This window comes from Zalophus californianus, chromosome 2 (genome assembly GCF_009762305.2).
Source record: "Zalophus californianus isolate mZalCal1 chromosome 2, mZalCal1.pri.v2, whole genome shotgun sequence".
NCBI lineage: Eukaryota > Metazoa > Chordata > Mammalia > Carnivora > Otariidae > Zalophus > Zalophus californianus.
Window position 1 is genome coordinate 58,617,284 of NC_045596.1, and position 18,206 is coordinate 58,635,489.

Below are 18,206 nucleotides of genomic sequence, written 5' to 3' on the forward strand. Positions count from 1 at the left end.
AGGAATGGTGAGTGATTCAGTTTGGCGGGTTTTCAGACAACAGGTAAGTAGTTGTCGGCAGTAAGACCTAGTGGAGGAGAGGGATACAATGGTGGCTGGGGGCATAGTGTAGTTTAATTACAACAACAGCTAAAATCTATCACACTTGTTACATCTAAAGTGCCACCTTTGGCACACGTTACTCCTACAACTCCCACAACAGTCCACTGAAGTAGATTGTCACCTGTCCACTGCCAGACTGAGAGAGTGTAGTTGAGAGTGAGGTCATAGATGACAGCGGTTAAAATGGTGGATTCTGGAGCGTGATTCATATCCTACCTAGCTCTTCTACTAAAGACCTTAGCAAATCTCCTATCTTCTCCATGGCTGGTTTTCTTCTTCATCTTTAAAACTGGGTTGAAAGGGTCATTTCTTCGTGGGACTATAATAGACACTAAACCAGCTAATATACGTAAAGCTTAAAACACTTCTTGGCAAATGGCAAGTGCTATTAGTGTGAGTAATCTGAAATTGCTGCTTTTGCAGGTTAAATCTTGACAATTTCAAATGGCTCAATCTAATAGGTGTTAGCTATTCTTATTTAGAAGACAAATGGGTGCCATTGAGGGTTTTGTCCTATCTGCATCCCATTCCTTTCCTTTCACATGTAGATATAGCAACATCACACTTACACCTGCCATCTTTTCTACCTCATCAACTGCCTTGAAAATGGACTTCTTTCTCCTTCAGTTCCTGAAACCGACATGAATGGCCCTAAACAAAATTCCATAGCAACACTGCCTAACTGAACATTTCATATAGCCAAGAGATAATAAAACATACCACCAAATTTGGGGAAGCCAGACAAAAAAGATTCTATATTTCTTTAGCTACCGGGTCAGACTTGTGAAAAGGAGGCATATATACAGGAGATTTTTAGAAAAAAATATTTCCTATAACTCATTCACTCATTCTTTTACTCACTGATTCACTAGGTCATTAAGTCTTTTATTCAGTTGATTTTTATCAAGCGCATCCTATGCACAAGACACAACATTAAGTACAGCGAAGTATACAAAGATGAATGTAACAGGTCCTCTACCATTAATAAGTATTAACATTATCTGGGATCGAATTTGAACTAATATGTAACTGGTAGTGAAATATTCGAGCCACCTAGAACAAGGATAAACAGTTTTATGACAAAAGTTTATATTCTCGTATTATGCAAAGATGCTTCCGAATAAATTTTTGTCTCAGAAATTGTATTGGTTATCTATTGCTATGTAACAAATTACCCTAAAATTTAGCAGCAACAAACATTTCTTATCTCATAGGTTTTCTGAGGATCGGGAATCCAGGAGTGGGTTAGCTGGGTTTTCTGGCTCAGGGTCTCTCATGAGGTTGTAGTTAAACGGTTAGACAGGGCTATGTCATCTGAAGGCTTGACTGGGGCCAGCACATGGGGCCAGGAGGCCTCGGTTGTTGCAGACTTTGGCAAAGGTCTCCGTTCCCATCATGCAGGCCTTTCTCCGGGCTGCTCCCAGCATGGTAGTTGGCTTCCCCAAGAGCCCGTGATCCAAGACAATGAGCAAGGAGGATGCCACAGTGCTATGTGACCTAGCCCCAGAATCACACACTGTCACTTCTGCTTTCCTCTATTCATTAGGGTTGAATCCCTAAGTCCGGTCCATTTGCAAGGTGAGGAAGATTAGGTCCTATCTCTTGAAAGGAGGAATATCAAAGGCTTTATGAATATATTTTAAAACTACCACAGAAGTGAAGTTAATCTCTTACTAAATACTTTGATGTTTTTGCATCTAGTAGGACTTTGTGCTTACATGTACTTGCTACTTTTTGTTAGTAACCCTCTTTTTTAAAGATTTTATTTATTTATTTTAGAGAGAGAGAGAGAGAGCGTGAGCAGGGGGAGTAGTAGAGGAGGAGGGAGAAGGAAGGGAAAAGAATCTCAAGCAGACTCCACACTGAATGCAGAGCCCAATGTGGGGCTCCATCTCATGACTTTGCAATCATGACCTGAGTGGAAACCAAGAGTCAGACGCTTAACCGACTGAGCCACCCAGGCGCCCCTGGTTGGTAACTTTCTAATCATAACTTTTCTATTCCAAATTTGAAAAGTAATACGTGTTGATTTAGAATATTTAATAAGCATGGAAACATAAATGATTCACCCATAATTCTATAACCCAGATATAACCATATTTAATGTATTTTTGGTTTGTATGTAGTGTACACACACACACACACACACAGACACACACAAACATTTTATGGGTAAGAGATATTTTGAATATTTTTATGTATATTCTTACTTAGATATGGAAGAAGAATTTTCTTCTATAATTAAAGTTTATTTGGAAACATAATTCTAATAGCTGCATACCATTCTTGGGGAAATGTTTTTCCCTTTAATCATTTTCTACTTTTGATCATTTAGGTTATTTTCTTCCTTTTACCACAATAGCAATATAATAAGTATCTTTGCATAATGTTTTGCATGCCTGATTATTTCAATATAAGATCCTATAAGTTGAATTATAGGATGAACTACCACATTGATTTCAAGAAAAGTTATATCCATTTGTATTTCTACCAGTAGCTGCAGTGGTTATCTCATTGTAATTTATTGAGTATTTAGTATCATTTCTTAATCTTTGCTAATAGACCAAAAGTATTTTATTGACTCTGGGCTCACAGCTGTTGGTTCTGTGAAAAATGGATATGGACCCTTTAAATGTGCTTCCTTTGAGTTTTGCATGATGTCGCGCTTCGTCAGTAGAGGGCGCTGAAGAAACATTGTAGGAGGCAGTTTGGGCTTTCCTGACTCCCGGGGCGAACTGGCAAGGCTTCTGGGAGGTGGACTTTTTTCCTCCACTGCTTTGCCCAGTGTGCTTTCTCCAGGGCTAGTTGCCTGTGCAGCTTTCTTTCCCATTTGTGTCCCCAACCCCTTCTCCAGCTTTTTATTTTGTTTGTGGTGGCATAGCCTGGAGCTGAGTGTTAGGTCTATGCCCTCGCACAAATCACTGCTCTCTGCTCCACCTCCTCAATTCAGCGCTTGCTCACAGACAGACAGTCCTGCCCCTCTGCCCGGGGTGGCCATCTAGGAAGCCACTTGCCCAGCTTCTGTCCCACACAGCTTCGGAGACGCTGCTGCCCAAATCATGCACAGAGTTGCACTGGGTTCCTGCAAAAGAAGCCCCCTTAGCTCCTAGTCCAGGCACACCTGCAGCAGTACCCGATTCTTTCTTTGGGCCTCCAAACTTCCCCGCAGACCTCCAGACACAGACATTATGTGATCTGGGCCTTGGGTCTGCGGAGAATCCCCAAGGCCCTCTGCACATGTGTCCACTTACCCCAGCTGCTCCGCACCCCAAAAGGCTGTTCTCGTTTGTCCTATGACTGTGGTGCTGACAAGCAGCAAACTTCTCTACCATGGGCTGCAACCACAGCCTCTCTGGTGAATTCTGAATTCCTGATTCCAAACTTCCCCTTTTTGGGGTCCTCTTCCTCAGCCTTAGGGTACCCTTTAGAGCTCTCTTTCTTTCTATTCTCCTATCATCCCAGCTCAATTCTTTATATTAAACTTCTGCTTAGATTACTGTTTCTGTCTCCTTATTGGACACAGACTAATACAGTTGATCACCATTAAGATACAAGTCCCCCCCCCACACACACAGTAGCTATTTGTATTTCCTCTCCTGTGATTTTACTTTTTATGTGGTTTCTTTTTTTTTTTTCTATCCACATCTTGGTATTTTTCTTACATATCTTGTAGACTTTCAATATATTAATGATTAATCTGTCATTTATGGCAGGCACTTGACACTACTTAAAATTTTTTATAAGTATACTGAATTTTAACTATTTCATTTGCCCCATTTTGGCAAGATGAGATCATTTTCTTATTAACTGATAGCTGGAAGGATAATGAAGCAAGGCTCTGTTTTCCTCAAGAGAAGATATCCTAGGACTTGAAGGTCATAGCCCACTTTTACTTTCATCTGGTTTAGGTTTCGGTTTTGGTGCCACTAAGAAGTAATACCTTTGTCTTAAAAAGGTGTCGCATTTTAATTTTGATAACTAATCTTCCAACTTGGGCTTATTACATACAACCCTTCTCCCTTAGTACATGTAATATACCCAAACAATTTAATACAATGCTTAGGAGGAATGCAAATGGACATAGTTTAGAGAATTGAACAGTGTTGCTTAAAACTCCATTCTAACGTAGAGTTCATAAATAAAATCATAGATGATACTTGTGGGCATTCTCAGTGTTTGTTTGTTTTCAAATCGGTTTCAGCCAACTTTTAAGTACCTTGAGAGTTGTCTCGTGGACTGGGTTGTCTTGGAGAAAAAGAGCAGAACTCCAGATCCCTTGCCTACCTTCAGCTACAAGTTCTGCATTATCCGTTGTGTTCATTTGGCAACAAATGGTTACTGTGGGCCAAATCTTGTCCTAGCTGATTAAATATATTAAATCTCTGTGGCATACTTGTTTGGAAAATTAAGAAAACTACTTCAACTGACATTAAAAATGCTTAATAATACTTTTGAAAGTCATGAATAGAACAGAGTGGGGTATAAAAGGGCTCAGGTTGAGAAAATTGCAATTTAGATCTCTTAACAGAGCCCATAAGCTTTTCCATCCCAAAGGACAGATAGCTCTAATGTTACAGATAGCCAAAAGCCACCAACCATATAGAGACAGTCCTGGATTTCGTAAAGATGCTAGAGTTTTCAGGGAGCTGCAAAACACCGTCTCCCTCCGATTCCTTGGTAGGGTGAGAATGTGCTTCTTTTTTATTTCAAGAGCCGGCAACTTCTACTTCTGAATCATTTCTGAGAATCAGTTGATGATGCTCTAGTTCTCTTGACAGTTTGAGCTAAAAGAAGCTTAAGTTACAGGACATATGAAGACACCATTTAGATTCGAGTTCGCTGAGTGTTTTACTATTAAAGTATTTGGAATACACAGTATCCAAGCTTGTTTCAGTTACTGAAACTAAATTCAAGCCCCTTTCAGTGCAACTGTGAACCCTAGTTAACCTCATCACTTCAAAGGGAGACAAGCTTTTTCGACATTCAATTTCCTACAGATTCAAGTTCGTATATATTTGTATGCATGCAAGGGTCAAATGCACGCATTCATCAAATAGTAATATCCCTCTGATTCTGTTGAAGTGTTTTAGCAATTGCAGCTTGTGCTGCTAAACCGCTGTCTCCGTTTTTCCTACCCGTTTACTTTGAAGACATTTCAGTATAATTGCCTTTTCTGTACTGAATCTGAAAATGAGAAGGAGAAAAAGAGTTATTAAAAATTGAACACATTTTGTGCCCTGGGCCTATTAAAGGAACAGGCACCCAGCATGCATGCTCCTGACTTACTTGGTTATTGTTCTTTGGATCTCTCTCTTCTCTTCTTCATTTAATCTTTGAAGGATGGATTCCAGCAGAGAAAAATTAAAGTTAATGTACTGAGCCACCTGGAAAGGGAAAAAACAAAATGAAACCAAAAAGCAAGCCGATTCTGTGAGAGGTGCTGAGTCAGGAGAAAGCAAAGACAGATTCGGGGTGACAGGATCCATACATCACTGCTAATTTCTTCTGCATCTTTCTCCATGAGGAAAATGCGAGCATTGTCTTTGGAAGGTCCCTGCAGGAGCCTATGCAGCAGGGGGACATCTGTCTTCTTTAGCCTTCTCTGCTCTGCAAAGGAAAACAAGAATCAACCATAGTCAGGGATCCATCCTAGAGAGAAAGATACGTTGTCCACTCATTTTCTTTCTTCAGCTCACGTTTGAAGAAGACCTAAAAACATACAACAGGAGGCACTTACTCAGATGAATAAATTAAAATTAAGACCTTTAAAAAAAAAACTACAAATGGACTCCTTTCTCTTGCTATCTCTTAAATTTGACTTGTATCTCGGGTAATTCAGCCTTGCCTTTGGTTCAGATGTTCAGACAAATTAGTTCTACTTATGCTTTTATCAAGCAACACACCCAAAAACTTCTTTATAATTTTTCATTCACTCAACAAATTGTTATTGATTCTTTACTAGTTCAGTTACTGTATTTCCATCTTCCCAGTTGTTCAGGTCCAAAGCTTTGTAATTATCTTCAATGATTCCCTTGTTTCTCACCCCAATCCAATCCTTGGATCTTCCTTAAAAATATATTCATAGGGGCGCCTGGGTGGCTCAGTCAGTTAAGTGTCTGTTTTCGGCTCAGGTAATGGTTCTCGGGTCCTGGGATCAAGCCTGCGTTGGGCTCCCTAGTCAGCCGGGAGTCTGCTTCTCCCTCTTCCTCTGCCCCTCCCCCTGCTTGTGTGCATGCTCTCTCTCTCTCTTTCTCTCTGTCAAATAAATAAAATCTAAGAAAAAAATATATTCATAATGTTTTTCACATCATGGGTATTTTTATTATTTCATTCATCTGAGGGCTTCATCCATTCAGCCATAATAATGAGATGAGAAAGAAAGTAACTTCCAATCTGGCATATTCCCAGAACTTCAAATTTCCAAAAGTTATAAATACTCCCACCCACCAAAGCACTTCCAGCTTTCTGTCAAAATAGTGTCACATCTGCAATTTCATTTTTATCAGAGTGAAACATGAACAAAACACAGTGCCCTTACATTCATCTCCTTTTCTCCTTCCTCAAATATTTTTTGAGTTCCTACTATGTTTCAGGCATTGTTTTCTGTGCTGGGCACCTTATAAAACAAAGCAGAATAAAATCACTTCCTTCATGGACCTTACATTCTAGTGGAGGACAGAGAGGCTAAGGAAAGATAAACCAATAAAACACATCATGTATTAGTGATAAGTATTCAGAAGAAAAATAAAGCAAGGAAAGGGGTAGAAGAATGTGTATGTGTAAATAGGTGTGTACAGGGGACACATATGCGATTATGGATAGGGTGGCTGAGAAAGGGCTCACTGAAGATATAACATTTGAATAAAGACTAAAGGAGATGAGGTATGGAATCATGGAACCATTTGGGGGAAGTGTGTCCCAAACAGAGTAAGTAAATAAGTCAGTCACCCTACAGGTCAGTGCATGCCTAATGCTATCAAAGAGCAGCAAGGGACCAGGGTGGCCAACATGAAGATGAAGGAAGGGTTATTCAAAGTTGAAGAGAACATGTAGTGGGACCAGCATAAAACTCTGGCTTTACTGTGGGAAGACAGACCACTGGAGGATTTGAGAAGTGATGTGATATTGTCTGACTTACATTGTTAAAAACAATCTGTCTGCTATGTTGAAATAGATTGAAAGGGGAAAAGGGTAGACCAGTTAGTCCTTTCTACATTGTCATTTATGAAATCAATTACCTTGGGCTCTTAATAGTTTTAAGAATCAGAACTGTTCTCATCCCCTGGGTGGGATTGGAGAGGATCTAGAGCAAAATTAAAGTTAATATTATCCATTCTTGTTTCCACAGAGTCAGAGTTCATTGCTTTAATTCCTCTACATTTCTGAAGCGAGGGAGAAACCTGGTAATTTAGCTAATCTTATTCACCCACTAGAAGCCTCTTCTGACCTCTACATCTTATAGTAACTTGGTTTTGCATCCTCAGTTTGTTGCATTCTTAATATTGCAGAGCAAGGTTTCTTGCTTCATGAATTTGCTTCTGGGATAATTATTAGAAATACATATTCCCAGACTGGGATTCTTGGATCTGGATGGCTTGGGAATCTGTATTTTTAATGAACTTCTCAGGTAATTCAGAAATGCACTAGAATTTGAAAAACACTGTTATAGATCATGGGCTTAGTGGAAAACGCACCTGTCTCTATTTTACAGATTAATACCTAAACAGGTGCTACAGGTTCCATTCTTTTCTCTGTTCCTGATCCCTAACAGGTGCTAGTTATGATTATCTTCTGGAGTTTATGTACGAGAATTTTTGACACCAAAAAAAAAAAAAACATGTGATTTTTACAGATAAAATTTTAAAGAACTACATTTTTGTGGTGAAAATAGACATTTTTTTTCTGATTATAAAAATAACTCCTGCTGTCAGGGAGGGAAGAGAGGGTGAGAGAGGTACAAATTTTCAGTTATTAGAAGAATAAGTTCTGAGGATCTAATGTCCAGCTTGGTGACTAGAGTTAATAATATGGTATTGTATGTTCGAAAGTTGCTGAGAGTAGATCTGAAGTATTCTCTCTCTCTCTCTCACACACACACACACACACACACACACACACACACACACACAAAGCTTTAACTACGTGATGTGACGGATGTGTTAATTATCTCAATCTTGGTAATCATCCCATAATGTAAAAGTATATCAAATAATCACATTATATACTTTAAGTGTATACAATTATATTTGTCAATTATCCCCAATTATCCCTCAATAAAGTTTCAAAAAACCCACACAAGCTATTATAAGTTGAAACTATGGAAACAAGTGTAAGACAGAAAGTAAAAAGCACCTGGAACCCCAGAACTCTGAGATCATCAGCCCTACCCTTCGTGTGGCCATCCCTTCGTATACATCTTTATGCGTGCACACAAACACACAACACAGAAAGGTGGTCGTGTGAAACTTGCTATTTTTACTGTAGCCATGTTTTTAAAAACGGTTTACTTTTTTTTTTTTTGCTTCTGTGTTCCTCCTTTCTCCGTACTCTACTCTGCATCACCCTAACCCCCAGCTGGGTAATCGATGTTCACGATTTGATATTTATCATTTCATACCTTTCTCCCTGATCATATGATCTTATATACCACATATTGAAATGGGATTTGTAATTCTTTTACAAAAATGCGATCATATTATAGACATTTGTAGGCATGTTGAGTTTTTCACATAATTGATATTATGGAATTCCCTCCATTTAACTGGTATACATCTAACACACTCCATTTAATGGCTGCCTAACAACGACTTATTTAATCATTCTCCCATGACAGGTGACTTTGTCTTTAATTTTTTGTCATTATAAATAGCCTTGCACATAAATCTGTAGGTATTAGTCCTTTTATTTTTGTGGAGTAGATTCTCACCAGTGGGATTGCCAGGTTAAAGGATATGTATCCTGTAAATGTTAATAATGTTAGAATCAGTTCCAAAAAAGCAAAGACAGTCATATTTTCACAAGAGTTGCATGAAAATACTCTTTTACCCTTCACCACACAGACATAGGTAGAATCCTTCTGAAACATATTGCCAATCTGCTAAATGTGAGATAATATTGCATTGTGGGTTCTATTTTCATTGAATTGTCTTTTTGTTATAATTTTGCAGGAACTCTGATATTATAGGTATTAATCTTTTATCTGATAGTTTTCATAATCTATTTGTATCTTTTACATTTTTATAGTCTGTTTCTGCTTTTTATTTTATACCTTTTAGTTTTTTCCTAAACAAGGAGAATATGAATATATATGTACACACACTCTTAGAATTTTTAAAATTTATATTATATTTCTTATGCTTTAAGCTTTCAATTTATAAGGGCTTTAATCTTGTATATTTTTACTTTTATTTACTTTTTAAAAGATTTTGTTTAGTCATTTGAGACACAGAGATAGAGAGAGAGAGCATGAACAGTGGGAGAGGCAGAGGGAGAGGGAGAAGCAGACTCCCTGCTGAGTCAGGAGCCCGATGCGGGGCTCGATCCCAGGACCCTGGTATCATGACCTGAGCCGAAGGCAGACGCTTAACCATCCGAGCCACCCAGGCGCCCCAAATCTTGTATATTTTTAAAGACCCAACTTTCATTTTCTTACAGTTGTCCTGGGATCAAAAATTATTATTTTATTCTGTTCAATTTCCACCTCAAACATTCTGACACTTAAACTATAACTGGAGATATTTCTACAATTTAACAATTTTAGGGTTTTCAAAAATTTCATTCAGTACTGCCTTAGCTTTTTCTCTAATCTCTCTTTCGTCCTTGCTCTCAGCACCTCACACGTAGCCTCTTCCCAATGTCTTGCTGCTAACCTTCTGCTCCCGACCCCCGAGTTGTGCATATTTGCCTCTACTGAGGGAGAGAGAACACTCCTACAGTGTGGCAGGTACTGTGCTAAGAAAGCGGTAATAACAAGAGAAATGGTACGCATTGATGACTCCAGTGAGAGCTAGAATGAGAAGGGAAAGCCAAAAAGAGGTATAGGAATCAGGGACTTCAATGCATAACAATTCTTGGGAACTTTCACAGACAACCCCTTGCCCCACCCCGGGGCTCTGACTGACGTTCAGGTAATTAAATGTCTGGGAGCCAACAAGCAAACTCTTTTGTATTATAAGCTCTTCTAGGGTACCTTATTCTTGAGTCATCTTCCTCTGAGATTGTGAAATATAAATAACCTTCTAAAACACCCTCCCCTTTTTCTTCTTTCTCCTTTCCTTCCCTTTCTTCCACAGAATGTGGTTTAATGGCTCTTCTGCCTTCCCCACGGGCAGAAAACTACAGCATTCCGGAATCCTATAAAAAGAGTGATCAAGCTTACCTCCTGTTGCAAAAATAATGTAAAGTGCAAAATCTTGGGCACTATTTTCAATCTGTCAATGGAAAAAAAATAAAACATGAATTCTTTCATATTTGATGGATTGGTCATTGTCAGATGTTTTCTAAGCTAACCAGACCCAGACTATCTACCTGTTTCCTCACTTTCATTTTGCACTTTTAGACATGAAAACTTCTCTACTCCCTAGGAATAATGTAATTTCTCAAGGCTCAATTATGAAAAGATGTGATACATAAGAGGATCCTTCAGAACTGAACAACTTAATTTAGATTGACATGTTCATAGGTCTTTTTCCAAAGAGTGCATTTGTGTATCTACAGTTAAATTATATTCAAGAGAGTTATAGCTCAGTTTCATAATAAAGATCACCTTAAATTTTTGGAGAAGTTGCTCTATTACGTCTTCAGTCCTCATATTACTGTTTATTCTGACCTTAGTTTCTGATCCAAAGGTTGGAGTAAAAATCGATGTCTGGGAAGAAAACAAAGTTCTTAAAATTACATCATACTAACAAGAATCAATATGTTGAACCTGGCCTTCTCATGCGCAAAGAAAAAAATCTCAAATCACCAGTTTGAAAATTTTGTTCTTTTGTGCTTGCTTTCTTTGTTGTTGTTGGGATATTACGTATCCTTTTAAGCAGCTTTACATCGTTTCTAGAGTAAGTTAGGTAAAACATCATTTGAGGATGTTCGAAACATTTTCTTTTTTTTTTTTTAAGATTTTATTTATTTATTTGACAGAGAGAGACACAGTGAGAGAGGAAACATAAGCAGGGAGAGTGGGAGAGGGAGAAGCAGGCTTCCCACCAAACAGGGACCATTCTTCCTGTGGTTCAAGATTTTAAAATAAATTAACTATGACTAAACACAAATACAAAGTAATACGAATAGTGTTCCAAGACTCTAAAATGAGGTGGGTTCAGCAGACATGGAGCATCTGTATGAATTGAAATATGGATATAGAAATAATTTTTCGAAGTAGATATATGGAGGATGTCTGGAATAAACTCTTGCTAAGTTTGAGAAAATTCAATGTTTGTGCACATTGTGAGGCATTGATGAGTCACTCTGTGACACACGTATGACCAGTGCTGATGAGTTCTATGGTGCCCTGGAGACCCATATGTTCATCTGGCACTGAGGGGAGGGTATATGTGATTTCATTTTGTTTATATGAAGAATATTTATGGAGTTTGGCAACAGCACTAGATTAGGATAGGACCTAGATCACAGTGTCTTCTAACTCCAACTTTGTCAACCCACTTAACATTAAGGCCTAAACAGGCCTCTTTAGGATTTCATTTATAAAATAAGAGCATGGGACTAGATGATCTCCAAGAGCCCTTCCAAAGTGCCAACATACAATGAATTTGGAATCATGTTTTTCAGAGGGTTTGATTAGTTTTGTTGGCCAAAACACACAATAGAAGAAAATCATTTATTCTTATTGCAAGGATAGAAATATACCACAGGTCAAGTCAATAGTCTTAAGTTATGTACAAATACCATAATCTAAGCCTCTAATATGGGTGTTATTCATGTCCTGACAATATTGGTGTTCTCATGGGGTTGTGTGACATTAAAACACATCTTACAACTATATCAACTTAAACTCCTAGATGCCTCTCACGGCACACCCATTGATACAGTGCTTTGGGGCTTGGGACTTTGTTTTGTGGCATCTGTAGGACATATGTGTAGTTCCAGCTTGATCTCTTTCAACCAACGACAATAAAGCTAATGTAAATTGAGTTCTTCCTTTGTGTCACACACTGTGCCGAGCGCTTAGCTCACCTCATTCCATTTAGTCCCATCAACCTTGCAAAGTAGGAAGTAGTGAAGGAATGACAGCTAAGAGATGCAGGTATTTTTTAACTTTGCTCAGCAAGAATTGGAAATCAGGTTGTCAAGCTGCAGCACCCGAGCACTTAGCCACTCTACAGTGCTGCCAACTTAGGGCGAATGTCATTCTTAGCACAGCGGCGCAGGGGGGTGTCCCATCTGGAAGCTGCTCATTTGGAACAGGGGGTTTTCACAGGCTTCTTTAACACAAATCACCCCCACAAGATGATGACACAGCATAATTATGAGGCACAGAAACCGGGGCAATTGGTAGTTGCACATCTCTGGGGGACTGTCCATATTACTCTATGGCTAAGAGGAAATTCTGGAGCCAGAAAAGTGTCTAATTTGATCAAAGAATTCACAAGGGACGTTTCTCCCCACCAGCCTCCAAAGGCACACTATGGCTATGTTCCCAAGGGCAGAAGAAGGAATAAGGCAGAAAGCCCTCCAGGAGAAAAGCTTCAGATGAATGAGTTAACATTTTGTATTAAAGGGCTTAGAATGATACCTGGCACAGAGTAAGTGCTTTTTAAGTATTTATTAAATGAATGGATGAATAATTGCTGAAGTACTTGACATGAAAAATTTGAGTTCTAGGGAAAAAAATCATATATTTCCTACCTTCAGCAAAGTGAAATGTCTTACAAAAATGGTGGAAAGGAACACATAAATTTAACACATTAAGTGAAGAATCAGAATACAAATTATTTCTAAAGTACAACTATGCTTGCATAAAAAAATATGTATATATGTACAAGGCCTGGAATGGAACGTGGTGAAATGAGAAATTTGATTTATTGGAATAACAGTTCTGCGGCTGGTTTTCTTTCTTTATTTAAATGTTAGTGTTCAAATGTACTTTGAACCAATCTCTCCTGTGGTACTTGCATTATTCAAATGCCATTGATTGATGTATGGGTTTCCTTGCCCGAGACCTGAGTTCCATGATGGCAAAGGCATGGATTGAGTCATCTTGCTATTCCCAGTGCTTGGCGCAGAGCCGCTCCTGAGATAGGGTTCACCCATCACGTTGGTTAACACTTGGGGTCTGGACTCAGACACAGCTGGATTCAAGTTCAGAGCTGCTACTTAAAAAGAGTGTGCCCACCAGTCAGAATAGCTAAAATTAACAAGTCAGGAAACGACAGATGTTGGCGGGGATGCGGAGAAAGGGGAACCCTCCTACACTGTTGGTGGGAATGCAAGTTGGTGCAACCACTCTGGAAAACAGTATGGAGGTTCCTCAAACAGTTGAAAATAGAGCTACCCTACGATCCAGCAATTGCACTACTGGGTATTTACTACAAAGATACAAATGTAGGGATCCGAAGGGGCACGTGCACCCCAATGTTTATAGCAGCAATGTCCACAATAGCCAAACTGTGGAAAGAGCCAAGATGTCCAGCGACAGATGAATGGATAAAGAAGATGTGGTACATATACACAATGGAATATTATGCAGCCATCAAAAGGAATGAGATCTTGTCATTTGCAACGACGTGGATGGAACTGGAGGGTGTTATGCTGAGTGAAATAAGTCAATCAGAGAAAGACATGTATCATATGACCTCACTGATATGAGGAATTCTTAATCCCAGGAAACAAATTGAGGGTTGCTGGAGTGGTGGGGGGGTGGGAGGGATGGGGTGGCTGGGTGATAGACATTGGGGAGGGTATGTGCTATGGCAAGTGCTGTGAATTGTGTAAGACTATTGAATCACAGATCTGTACCTCTGAAACAAATAATGCAATATATGTTAAGAAAAAAAAAAGAAGAAGAAGATAGCAGGAGGGGAAGAATGAAGGGGGGAAATCGGAGGAGGAGACGAACCATGAGAGACGATGGACTCTGAAGAACAAACTGAGGGTTCTAGAGGGGAGGGGGTGGGGGGATGGGTTAGCCTGGTGATGGGTACTAAAGAGGGCACGTTCTGCGTGGAGCACGGGGTGTTATGCACAAACAATGAATCATGGAACACTACATCCGAAACTAATGATGTAATGTATGGTGATTAACATAACAATAAAAAATAAAAAATAAATAAATAAAAGGAGTGTGCCCTAAGACAAATTACTTACCCTCTGTGACCCTCAATGAACGCATCTAAGGAAGGGAAAATAATGGTACCTATTTCATGGGATTGTTTTAGTGATTAATGAGATAATTCATCAAAATCCAATTTAAAACAGTTTAATACCTAACACATAGAGAGTACCCGATAAATAGCAGATACACGACCACTAGTTTACAATGGCTATTTTTAATTGTAAGTCGAATTGTGTGATCTTGTTAGAAAAACAGACATTATTTTAAAGGACATGAATGGAATTATAACTCACTTCATGGTTATAGAAGTGCCCGTTAATAGAGGCCCTGTGCTTCTGTAACTTTTTTCCGTCCATCATTGGAGGCTTCATCCTTTTTCTCACCAGGGTTGCTTCGCTCATGGTGCGATAGAGCAGTGGGGATTCTGGCTCCTCTTTTGCATAAGGTTTCAGAGTGCTACTGTGATAAGATAAATGACCTGGGAAGAATAAAGGTTATAAGGCCATATCATTTAGCCACCTACCTCTTTGGGTGGATTTGTATATGTATTTGATAAGAAAACATGTAGCTAAGCAGTGAACTATAATGTTTTCAAACAGTAGGAAACTGTTCCATTTTACCTTGGGATTTAAAAAAATTTCCTATTGTAATTAGCTTATCACCCAATAGGCATGAGATATTTCATCTTTCTCTAGCACTGGTGCTTAGATACCGATAGATTTATGGTAGCTTTGATGCCAAGAAACTGGGATTCCCCTGGGTTTAGATGGGTGTTTTCGAAGGGCTAACAGGAAGGACGCTTATATAAAAGATGCCAACAGCCATCAGACAAAGATAAGGGAATCTTGGAAGGAGCATCATGTTTGTTATTGAATGTGGGTTGTTATGGAGATGGCAGAAAGGACTGCATTGAGAAAGGCTTGGAAAAAAATAAATAAACATTGGAAGCTGTTGGTTGATTCATGAAAATGATGTCAGCAGGATACCCTTTTCCGTCTGAAGTCAGGTTGGTAATAGGACTACCCCAGAAACGTGAACTCTGCCCCCAGCCTCAGTCATCCTCTCCTTTCTCCTTGGATCTCCATGTATTATATGAAAATCAAATCTATGTAAGATACATGATGTCAGGCCCGACACTTAGCAGAGTCTCAGTAAGTGACAGTTACTAATATTACCACTATCACATCATCATTATGGCTCCCGAGGTCACATGTCATAGGAGCTGCGCTTTACCATTGGTTTGTCAAGTTCGATATGAACTTATCTGATGTTCAGGTTGATTTCTCTTTTTAAAATCAATGCTTGAAACTACTCTATCAAATATAGTGATTCCAGTATATCTGCCTCTTTCTGGGAAGTGGTGTTACGTGACTATCTATTAACTAAAACATTCAACTTCTAAAAAGATGTAGAATCCAATCTGAGGGGATTGGTCCAACATAAAAAGCTACTGAGTATAATAAATGATCCTAATCCTTGGGGAAAATATTAAAGAATTTTATGTATACAAATTTATTCAAACCATTAGCTTTCCCTAATCTAGTAAATTTAAGTGATTTGATGTAATTTTAAAAATGGTATTTTTATATAGTAAAGTAAGGTTCTTAAACATCATATGAGCACTGTAGTGACTTAAATTAGTATGATCCTCAGAGATTTTTTTTTTTTTATTAAATAGTGGTGTGTAAAATGTTAAATCTCAGAGAAACATTTAGGATGCATGCTTTACATTAAAAAAGAAGTCTCTCCATCAGGAAGAATGTGATACTTACCTTCTTGGGAATTTGTTGCTTCAGACGCTGGAATCTGGGTCCTGTCCAGATCACTAATATGGTAAAGATCATCAAACTCTCCCCAGCGTGTCATTCCCCTGAAAAGTAATAAATCTTGTAAATGACATCAATTTTATTCATGATGGTTTTCAGACTTATAGTATTAATATAGTACTGAGGGCCTTCATAGGTAGGCATATCCTAAATTATGACAATTTTATGATATTATTAAAATTATATTTATACCAGAATGGTCAGCATGTGTTCTTCCATACTGATTTTAGGCAAATCTGATATAATAATTCAGTTATACCCTGAAAGGCAAGGTTGTATAGATTCTATAAAATGTGTATTCAAATGGAATTAGTAGAAATCAACATAATCCATTGTTCCACAGATATCTCACAATGCTCTTGGGAGAGTTTAGATATAAAAATGTTCTTTCTGCCAACATGCTTTGAGTTCCTATTGTATTCAGAGGCTTTTTAGGTAGAGTGGCTCTCAGTGAGATGTGGTGCCCACTTTTAAGGCTCTTTACTACTATGAATGCAATTAACAAAGGAGGAAAGTGTATGAGAAGCTTCTTTTCTAAAACATTATGATTTATATATAGGACACTAACAATTTTCTTTCTTCTTTTTTTTTTTTTTTTAAAGATTTTTATTTATTTGTTTGACAGAGAGAGAGAATGAGAGCAGGAACACAAGCAGAGGGAGTGAGAGAGGGAGAAGCAGGCTTCCCATCGAGCAGGGAGCCTGATGTGGGGCTCGATCCCAGGACCTTGGGATCATGACCTGAGCTGAAGGCAGACGCTTAACGACTGAGCCACCCAGGTGCCTTGGACACTAACAATTTTCAATGCATTCTAGTGATTAGAATACATAAGACTGGGCAACTACTTATTTTTACCAGCAGGGCCAAGAGTCACCTTTATTTATCCGGTCTTAGTCAAGTTACTTATTTTCTCTGTGCCTTTGTGTCCTTACCTATAAAATGGGGATGATAATAGTAGGAGGTAGGACAGGGCTGCTGAGAAGATTAAATGAGATAATGTGTAAGATTATTCAAACATAGTAAGCATGCAGTATGTGTTAAAAATTGCCAAATGCCTCCTCATCTTCATGATCATCCTCATCACCCGTACCCATTTCATGGTAGGCCAGGAACCATTAGGGATCTAAGATATCCCCGGGTCTCTCTAGGTTATGGATACTATCACTGCCGGGACTGGCTTATTCTTACTAAAAATCTCTTCCATAATGTCTGTTTTCCTTATGACCAAAACCCATAAGTGGGGCACATACTCTTCCCAAATGTGGCATTTGTAGCACTAATTCTATCCAAATGTCACTGGTGGCAACACTAACGAAAAATTCTTATTCAGACTAGCGATGGTGAACATGACAAACATGATTTTCTCCCTTGATCCTTGAATCCTTTTGATTTTTCTTATAACTTTTATATCATTTGAGCCTTATACTACTAGTCTTATGATATAAATAAGGTAATCCTAATGTATTTGTTAGTTAATTTTTCCATAAGCTCTACTATCCAGAAGATAGCCAGTTAAATGTCAGAAAAGTCCAAGAACTACGGGTAATAATGAACTCAAAGGAGACCTATTCAGGTCCTGACTCAAAATCAAGTTTTTTTTTTTTTTTTTTTAAGATTTTATTTACCCATTTGACAGAGAGAGAGAGAGAGAGAGAGACAGCGAGAGCAGGAACACAAGCAGGGGGAGAGGCAGAGGGAGAAGCAGACTTCTCGCTGAGCAGGGAGCCCGATGCGGGGCTCGATCCCAGGACCCCGGGATCATGACCTGAGCTGAAGGCAGAGGCTTAACGACTGAGCCACCCAGGCGCCCCAGAATCAAGTTATTCTTAAGCTAGATAAAATTACCCATCTTCCCCAATCTATAAGAGATTAATTATCACAAGGAGGCAGATGTTATTATCATAGAAAGAGTGTTAGCAATGGGGAAGGCTCAATACCAATGAAAAGCGGAAACTAAAATGGGAAGGCAACCTGAAACTATTTTATAT

At 38.7% G+C, this 18,206-nt stretch overlaps 1 protein-coding gene across 4 annotated transcripts in view; it reads right to left on the reverse strand.

Annotated features, from left to right (window-relative positions):
- Positions 1-1,956: 1,956 nt before the first annotated feature.
- RASSF6 (Ras association domain family member 6) overlaps positions 1,957-18,206 on the reverse strand; it is a 48,445-nt gene continuing 32,195 nt past the window's right edge. For all 4 annotated transcript variants that reach the window (XM_027599042.2, XM_027599044.2, XM_027599043.2 and 1 more), the window contains exons 5-11: positions 16,165-16,262; positions 14,686-14,870; positions 10,868-10,969; positions 10,481-10,532; positions 5,591-5,709; positions 5,389-5,486; positions 1,957-5,286 (exon numbers count right to left, since the gene is read on the reverse strand). In XM_027599042.2, the coding sequence (XP_027454843.2) occupies positions 5,211-5,286; positions 5,389-5,486; positions 5,591-5,709; positions 10,481-10,532; positions 10,868-10,969; positions 14,686-14,870; positions 16,165-16,262 (730 nt within the window). In that variant the 3' untranslated portion in view covers positions 1,957-5,210. The remainder of the gene's footprint in view (positions 5,287-5,388; positions 5,487-5,590; positions 5,710-10,480; positions 10,533-10,867; positions 10,970-14,685; positions 14,871-16,164; positions 16,263-18,206) is intronic.